We start from the raw sequence: 9,604 nt of genomic DNA on the forward strand, positions 1-9,604 counted from the left end.
GTGTGGGGGAAATGGCTCTAATGTTGGCCTATGGATCTAAGATAGGGCCCATCGCTAAAAATCTGCTATTTATCAATTTTATCTAGATGAACGCGTCATTGGGACGGTAGTAATAGATATTTTTGGTCGCTATTGAAAGTTTAGTTAATTGCTGAATTTATGTATGGGCCCAAATTAGGGGCATTTAGGCGAACATTACATCCATTTCCCCTATGTGCTCAAAGTTGAGACCGAGACGCCATGCAAAATTTTTAAATCTGCATCATTATTAGAGTTTTTAGATGGTTGCGAAAGGCCAAGTTAGCCAAGAAGCTTCTACAGAAGCACTTAATCCCATGGAAGTTCGAAGGTCATTGAAAACAACAAATAATTCATTCCTACTATCAATGTTTTCAATATGAAAATGAGATATAACCAATGCCCTCAACGCATTTAACCCCGAGCAAACGGACTAGCTCCGTTCGTAATCAGATGGTATACTCCATTGGCAATGCCGATGTTCGACGGTTCTCCGCCCATGTTCCTATTAGCACCACTGGACACGCAGTTGTTGTTCAAGATTTGATCGTAGTTCGCACAACGAACCGAATTGAACCGGCTAGGATTGGTTCGCACCGATTCGGCGAAGAATTCCCAGGCCCGACTATGGGCGCAAGTTCCAGCTACATCAACTCCACAGCCAGGCTGGGAACGACCACCGTTCGGGTAGAAATCGGCCTGTCCAATCGGTAGATCGAAGCCCAACAAACCACCATTGGTGTGGATGACCTCGACGTAGTTGGCATCAGTTGGAGCGACACGTTCGTTTGGTGCATTGATCGAGAACAACGGCAGAGCTGGATCCAGAGCGATTACGGAATGCAACCGTCCTCGGGTGACACGTTTGCCAGCAATACCGGCGGTGTGACCTCCCAAACTGTGGCCCACAATGTACACGTTGTTGAACGACAGTCCTCCGCTCAGATTCAGGAAATCCACGAATCGACCGACAGTCGCTCCCACAGCATTGATATGATTCCGCGCGGTCACGTAATTGGGATTCTGCGCACCTGCTCCCCAGTCGACAGTGATGACATTGATATCTGCCCGATCAAGATATGCGTTGCGGATTTGAACATTTACCGGTGATCCTCCATTGTTGTTCCATCCGTGAATGATCAGTCGGGTCTGACGACCTCCACTCCACAAACCACCCAAAGATCCGGCGTTTCCCAGCTGAATAACATGACCAGCCGTGTTTCGGTTAGCACGGGTGAACAGCCGGAAGATGGTGTCACTATCGGCGTTGAAATGAAGTTCAGGTTCTTCCTGCCCGACCAGGTTATAGGGATCGGTATTCACCAAGTGGAGGTGTCCGTTGCCGTCGGGAACCAGCGACCAGGTAGGTTCGTGTTCTTCATCGGTTGAGATATGCTCCTGGCCGAACTCCTCGATGGGAAGGGCGAATGCTTGGGGAAAACGAAGGATTGTTGAGAATAAAAATGCAAAGTAACCGACATAGAGTATTCTTACCCACGCCGAAAGCCAAAGCTAGCAGTAGTTCGTGTAATTTCATCCTGTTTGGTGGTATGAATATTCATGGTTGGTGTGAATGTCATTTATATAGATTCAAACGAAATCTTATCGTCGATAATGGGTAGAACCGAGTGAAGCGTACGAAAATGAAAAACGACTTGGAGTTAAACAAAATGTTGCCAAAATGAATAATTGCCAAGGGTGTAATCTAATCTTGCGACAAATGGGCTGATGGTTAATTACGTGATCACACGGAAAGCCAAAGATTATGTTCAACACGCATGGTTCCATTGTTTTACGATATGGAACAGGATTGTGGTCACGTGTTAAGTGTGCAGTTCAAATTATAACTAGTAAGTTTGGAATGTCTTATTCGATTTTTTTGGCAACTGAGAAACGGGAAATGTATTACCAAAAGTGAAACCTTACTGTATGTCGAAAGTGTTTTTTTATTTTATTCCCAAATCTAGTAGATCACGGTCAGAATCAAACGGTCCTGCGAGATCATGAAAATTAAAATATTGAATTATGGGTAGTGTTTAAAGAAAAATTTAATGAAGTACAATGTGTAGTTTGTGTTTCCAGCGTAAATATGTGTTTTACTGTATCAAACCCAAGTAACATTTTACGTTTTATGAAGTATTACAAGGCTTCTATAAAACAACATTCATAAAACTCTGGTCAAGATAGCTTGCTATCATCAAAACCTCATTACACACTTAGAAATTATCGCCGACCTCGGCAATTCTTACCGAAATCTGAACAGCTGAACTCTTCGGTAAAATTTATGCAATTCAATTCAGTAGCTTTTCAGCTTCTTTGAAACTAAATATCCACTAAAATGACAAGATTTGATCATTTAGGGTTTTTGATCTAATTTCCGTCCTACTAAGCACAACCCGCGCTTTACGTCTCTTTGCTGAACGAGTTTAAACAAAAAATGGAATATTTCTGCCAAATATGACTTGCCAATTTATTCACCTTTTCATACGTACCGTTGGATTTGATAAAGAGTTGAGATCCCTAATAAAATTGTTATGGTTATTTTACTTAACGACGTGTTCGGGGTATCATCCAAACCATTTATGGAATAGTTATATTATTGGGGTTATCGTTCGTTTATGATAATTTTTTATTAGGGATACTGTCTAAAATCTAACACTGCTTCTTGATTCTAAATTCGTTCTACGAGTTTCAATTCCGTCCTAACGCATTGAAACGCCATTAGATTTTCTTAGTCCTACGGATAAACGTAGAAAAAGGGGATGCGCTAGGAGCGCTTCTTTTGTTTTGACAACAATGAGCGTAAATATTCATACTATACGCTCTAACAGGATTTATGTTGTAGCTAATGAGCTAGCGCATCGGAACAAACCTGTTATTGATTTGTGCACGTTGAAATCATTGATATTATTGATCTTTTCTGATCGATAGAACGGAAATGGGCGATTACGACGAAGTAGCGCTCTACCCTAAACAAGTTTGAACGTGTTTTGAAATTATTTTCAAATTCAATAGCTTTTAAAATGAAGGTCAAAGTTTTACCGAACGTTCAGCTGTTCTGACTTCGGTAAAATTCACCGAACACGAAAACAAAATCTTAGTGTGTAAAACAAGAATCTTTCTAGTTGGCCCACCCTGAAGAAGGTTCTAAAGAGTGTATTATCGAGACATTTCAAGAATGGCTTGCTGCAAAAAGGTTATATGACGAATGCATTGAGAACCATTTGAAATCCTTATTAAAAGTACAATAAAAGCCATTTGGCATCAATACTTTTGCCATTTGCCTTTGATGCTTGCTAAGTGCACTAAAAAAGGATAATAAATATCGTCCGGTATTGCTCAAATTCATTGTTCAAAAATGAATCTGTCAAAAATCCTCATAAATTTCCTCATCATTAAAGTGAAAGAATTACTAAAATTATCGAAACTCATATTGTGGTCTATTTTAAGGTGACATATTAAATCTAATGTGAAATGTGCTTTGGAAGATCGAAAAAAATAAGTCCGCCTTCGGAAAACGTTGATTTCACTTATTATTTTTTATTTGGGAAACAAAATATAGTTATTTGTTATGTTAATCATTGCTCTCAGCCGAGACAATTTTATGATTTTCGTAATCTTTATTAATGCACATTGATGAATCGATAGCATAGCATAGCATAGCATAGCATATGCGATTGCACAAATCGTAGGTGGATATATAATGATCAGCTCATATATTCCGCAAAAACATAATATGTTGTCGCAAAAAGGATACTTGGGATTAATATCCTTTTCCCATACCATGCAATCTGCAAAACAAACCTCGCATTGTATACCTGGCTACGTCCTTACAATCGCAGGAGAAAGGTAGGAATGTTAATTCAACATCTAAAGGGTGTCCACGATGAAATTGCCACACACAAAATTGATTCGCAAAATTCGAGTTTTCATCCGATTGCCATCAAATTTTCAGGGATTGAGAAATAACTATTAAACTTCATTTTACTATTTTACTCGTATTTTATTTACAGTCCATACACAAATGCCCGCACCTTGGCCTTAACCCCGGCCATAAGATTCTGCACAACCTGTGAATCAACCGTTTTTTGCATGTAAACCCATACTTTCTTCAGTTCCTCGACTGTCTTCACTACCTTAGGTCGTTTAAGAAGGTGCTGCTTCATAATCGCCCAGTACTTCTCGATGGGGCGGAGCTCCGGAGTGTTGGGAGGGTTGAACATTTTCGGCACGAAATTGACCTTATTGTCCGCATACCACTTCAGCACGTCCTTGGAGTAGTGGCATGAGGTTAAATCCGGCCAGAAGATTGTTGGGACGTTGTGGGCCTTCAGGAGAGAAAGCAGCCGCTTCTGGAGGCACTCTTTTATGTACACCTGTCCGTTCATCGTGTCCTGGGTCACGAAAGGTGCACTCCGCTTCCCGCACGTGCAGATGGCTTGCCAAACCAGGAATTTCTTCGCAAATTTGGACATCTTCTGAGTGCGGACATGCTCCGGAACGCTGAACTTATCCTTGGCCGTGAAAAACAGGTTGCCGGGGATCTGTTTGAAGTCGGCCTTCACATATGTTTCGTCGTCCATGATGCAGCATTCAACTTTCGTCAGCATGTTGAGGTACAACTTCCTGGCACGGGTTTTGGCGGACTTGTTCTGCTTCTCGTCGCGATTAGGGGCCTTTTGTACCTTGAACGTTCGAAGCCCAGCCTTAGTTTTGGCCTTCTGGACAAAACTTCGGCTTAGGTGCAGCTTCTTAGCCACATCCCTAACGGAGGCGTTCGGATTTCGGTTGAAGGCCCCAACTACGCGGTTGTGATTTTTGGTGTTGTACGGAATACTTTTTCCTTCACTTCTGGGCTTCCGATCGGTGGCCAACCGTTCCTCGAACCGCTTAATCACTCGCGACACCGTGGAATTCGCGATTCCCAACGTTTTAGCGATGGAACGATGCGAGAGATCCTTGTTCTCGTGATGAATGCGCAAGATTTTATCACGCACGAGCTGTTCTTTCGACTCCATTTGCGCGAGTTTTGATCACAGGACTTTAAAACTAAATAATGCACTATGAACTAAATCCACTCAAATTTTCATTAAATTCTACCCAACGGTTAAAAAGTTAGAGCAATTTCATAGTGTGGCAATTTCATCGTGGACACCCTTTACTTAAGGTTCAATTTACTTTGATGCTTTTTGGAAAATTTCAAAAGCAGTTTTTTCCGACGCATTATTTCAGATTGCAAAAAGCTCGCACTATTCGATTCCTTTTGATATTTTACACAAAATGACGCAAGCTTTTTGCAATCTGCGTTGCATGCGTTGAAAAAACTGCTTTTGTTATTTTAAAAAAATGCATCAAAGTAAATTGAACCTTAAGAAGGTGCAGGGAACCCATACTACCTTCATAGACGTTACAGGAAATGGAAATCTTGTTAGTAGGGGAAGGGGGATATAAGGATGCTCTATTCGACAATATAAAGCAGTATAAACATGAGATAAATAATTTATATAAATACAATCAATTATATGCTTACCTTTTTAATATGTTGAAGTCATTTCCTTTCATACACCCGTTCATTCTTTTTCTTCAACTGAGTTTAAAATGACTGAATCGATGGGTTCAGAGCAAACGTAACTTTTAAATAAAAATGGTGCGAATCTATCAAGTATTACCATCATTATTGAAATAAACTTTATTAATAAGAAAATAAAGAGATAGAGTATTATATTGTATGCCTTAATCATCTAACTTTACTGCTCATCTGAATCAACTGACTCATCAATATCATATATCTCCTCGATTTTGTTTGTCACTTTCTCTCTGTCTCTGGCCCGATCCTCCCATTCTTCCACGCTTAGATCCCCAAATCTTTCAACATTTTGTCGAATTATATCGAACCAAGTGAATGATGGTTTTATGGCTTTTTATATTTAGCAGCTAGTTTCAGCAGATGATTATCCTCCATTCTGATAATATGGCTCCAAAATCTCATTTGAAGGGCTCGAATTTTTTTGGTCACGGTTTTCCCTCGTAGAATATGATTCCCATTTGGCCTTTCTCCGTCCATAGTACAACAGCTCGCCAGTTCCGCTACTATTTGTCTCTCGTATTTTCGCATGGACGTGCGAGTGTGTTTGGTGATGACTTGGTTTCCAAACGTCATTGTAAGAGAAATGATGGTGTCATACAGTAAGTTTCCAATCTCCACACTTGGCCTGTTCTCTTTCGCGAATGCAATAACAGCCTTAGAGGATTTAATGGCTTTCTTACAGCGTGCTTTAATAGTTTTGAGGCGGTGTAATCTATCAGTTATGGTCACTCCTAGGTAGCTGAGTTCCTTTGAAACCATGTAAGTACAACCATCAACAACTAACGATGTTGGTGCTTCTCCTCTAGGTGCCCTAACAACAATTTTGGTTTTTATGGGATTTAAGAACAGGTTTACCTCCTCAAGATGTTTCTTCAGCACCGGAATGATTATGTTCAGCTGTTCTTTACTACATCCAATAATCAAAATGTCGCCTGCGTACACTAAAATGATGGGGTATCGAATATTGTGTACCTGATCCAACACGAAGAAACCATGTAAATCTGCTTCCGGCTTTCTGAGGACCTCTTCCATGATTAAATCAAACAAATACGGTGACAATGGACATCCTTGCTTTATGCCCATTCTACGATTCTCCTGTGCAGATTTTTGTCCATCCCAAAGCGTTTGGTATGTTTCCTCCCGGACGCATTCAACAATTCTGGCTATTAACCCTTTTGGAGCTCCTTTCTGTTGCAAGATCCTTGGGAGATCTTTTAAGGAAATTTTGTCGAACGCTTTGCTGATGTCGAGAGACATCAGCACCAAATCATCTCCCGCATTCAACTTTTCTTCTAACACTCGTTTTACAACAAAAAAAAGATCCATTGTTGATCGCCCGTGTATGAATGCTACCTGATGATGGCCGATTGGGTCTGTGCATCGAATTAGTTCTTAATGCACATTGATGAATTGATGAGAATAAAGTTATTTTAAAAGAAAAACATGTTGAAAAACGAAGATTGTTAAAAAGCAAATGGAAGAATAACAATATGGCGATAGCATAAACATTAATTTTCCATAAGCCATTTGTGAAAAAGCTGTTTTGCTTTCATGAAATCGCTAACAAATGCAAAACATTTTAATGCGGCTATTATGAAGGTAATTTGCAGACTGAATTGTTTTTATCTGAAGCCATTTTGCTTGATCCTATTCCGTTTAGTTTTATAACGGCTTTGATGGTGGCAAAGTTGCCTGGAAAAAGTAAAACGTCAAAATTTGTTTATCTTTCGATAGTTTTGTTGTGCGATCATTGCAGCGATGTTCTACTCCAGCGTTGGATCAACAAGTTGCGTGAAATCCTTGATAAGGGAGATTCATCTATTGGAATCAGTTACTCAGGAAATGTATCTACGTAATTTGGAACAGGTGGAAGCTCAATCGTTCCCGAAAAGTTTTCCTTCTTCCGGATGATGCGATGAAGTTTATGTACGCTTGCTTGGAATTTTTGGAACAGTTAACCCTTTCACCGAATGAAATCGTTGCTATGGTGGTTCGGAATGCAGCCAATTTCCAGCTGACGGACAGCTTCTGAAGTTTCCAGTCAGCAGTTTTCCGCAGTCCCAGTTTGGCACTGATGCTATTCGGATCATCATCTCAACGTTATTTCTGGAGAAGGCTACCATTGACAATATGCTGTGTATTCCCATTTATTTTAAGCGTCTTATTTGTCGGCTTCCAGTGCTTCGTAAACCGCATTCACTTCGCTCCTCTCAGTCGGCTGTTCTGTTGTTGTTGACCGATTTTGTCGGAGCTGCGGGGCCTCCCAGAAAGTTCTGAAATTGGATTCCATTTCTCTTCCGTTGAAAGCCTTGCTAGAATTAATACTCGATTATCCTTTGGCATTTCCTTGAGATTCTGCCGTTTGAAAGCCCCACTCGATTATGTTTTTCTCTGTCTCTAGGCGGATCCATCTTTGTAGTTTTATTTGTAAACATTGGGAGGTTTTGTGATACACTTCATTGACACCAAACGCATCAATATATGCTTATTGATCCCGTTTGAAACCGAACGGTTTTAAAATTGCTTTTATAATGATAAAACATCTTTAATGAGTATTTTGACGTGACATCAATAAAACAAAGCAGGCATATGATTGATTTACTGAACAGTTTTATAAAGGGATAGAGCGTTGCATTAAATTAATTTTTCATTTTCTGAGTTTTTCGTCAGGTTTTAACATGGTTTTAAAACATCATACAGCTGAACGACTAATCAAGAATGTTTTGCACTTTTAAATGTTGTATTTAAACTAAAAAGATTGCTTATTGCTGTTATAAAACCACAATAATACAGAGTGAAAGCCAGAAGGCTGTTAAATTGTTACTTAGGCATGCTATTCGGATCATCATCGAAACGCAATTTCTGGAGAAGAATGGTCTGTTTTTATTTAGAACATGACGCAAACGCCATTAACAACAATTGTTGTATTCCCATGAATTTCAAGCGTCTAATTTGACGGCTTCCAGTCCTTTGTGAACCGCATTCACTTCACTCTACCATAGAGGTAACTCTAAGACTAGAAGGTCCCGAAATGACGTGCTCAACTTTTTGGTTCAGCTCTGGTACTCTCTTAGGTCCCAAGCTAATCGATTCACCCCTCGAAACATAGGAAAAACCAATAACACCTCATTTTATCTGTCAAAGTTTCATAGCGAATCAAAACAAACATTGCGTAGTACTAGAATTTCGACTAGAATGGGATACGTTAATCGTTTGCTTGGGAGCAATAGGCTAGTCAAGTAGTGAGCCAATTTAAAATCGTTAGTTTTGTATTGATTGTTGACTCTACTCAATCGGCAGCTCTGTTGTTGTCGACCGGTTTTGTCAGAGCTGCTGGACCTCCCAGAAAGTTCTGAAATTGGATTCCTACTCCCTTCCGTCGACAGTGGATCCATCTTTTAAGTTAAATTTGTAAACAGTGGAGAGTTTTATACACAATCAATACGAAACTAACGATTTTAAATTGGCTCACTATTTGACTAGCCTATTGGTCCCAAGCAAACGATTAAAGTACCCTATTATCAACAATGAAGTTATATGACGAACGATTTTAAATTGGCTCACCACTTTAGTAGCCTATTGGTCCCAAGCAAACGATTAACGTACCCTATTCTAGTTAAAATTCTATTACTACACTATGTTTGTTTTGATTCGCTATGAAAGTTTGACAGATAACATCAGGGGTGTGTGGATTCATGAAGAACATGCAGGGGTGAGTGAAATAGCTTGGGACTGCTTGGGACCGTTGTTCTGGTACTGAGTGAGCCAAAAATAATAATGATTTTCTTCGGGACCCAGTGGTCTTAGAGTTACCTCTATGCTATTATAGTCGAAATTCTACTACTACACAATGTTTGTTTTGATTTGCTATGAAAGTTTGACAGATAAAATGAGGGGTTAGTGGATTTTTTTATGTTTCGAGGGGTGAATCGATTAGCTTGGGACCGAAGAGAGTACCAGAGCTGAGCCAAAAAGTTGAGCACGTTATTTCGGGACCTT

General features: G+C 39.9%; 1 protein-coding gene across 1 annotated transcript; it reads right to left on the minus strand.

Moving 5' to 3' along the window:
- Positions 1–370: 370 nt before the first annotated feature.
- Positions 371–1,555, minus strand: LOC135697679 (pancreatic triacylglycerol lipase-like). The gene is made up of 2 exons (XM_065217451.1): positions 1,513–1,555; positions 371–1,448 (listed from the first exon to the last, which is right to left on the minus strand). Exons 1-2 carry the CDS (start codon positions 1,553–1,555, stop codon positions 433–435), a joined length of 1,059 nt encoding a protein of 352 aa, XP_065073523.1. The 3' UTR covers positions 371–432.
- Between the last annotated feature and the right edge of the window lie 8,049 nt (positions 1,556–9,604).

This window comes from Ochlerotatus camptorhynchus, unplaced genomic scaffold (assembly GCF_037179485.1).
Source record: "Ochlerotatus camptorhynchus isolate MF236.1 unplaced genomic scaffold, CSIRO-AGI_Acam_v1.1 ptg000077l, whole genome shotgun sequence".
Taxonomy (NCBI): Eukaryota; Metazoa; Arthropoda; class Insecta; order Diptera; family Culicidae; genus Ochlerotatus; species Ochlerotatus camptorhynchus.

Bases quoted from the DNA above. Each gene is read 5' to 3' on its own strand.
- LOC135697679 (XM_065217451.1), bottom strand. From the start codon at position 1,555: ATGAAATTACACGAACTACTGCTAGCTTTGGCTTTCGGCGTGG. The intron at 1,449-1,512 runs GTAAGAATACTC...GTTTTCCCCAAG, and splicing joins AGCTTTGGCTTTCGGCGTGG to CATTCGCCCTTCCCATCGAG.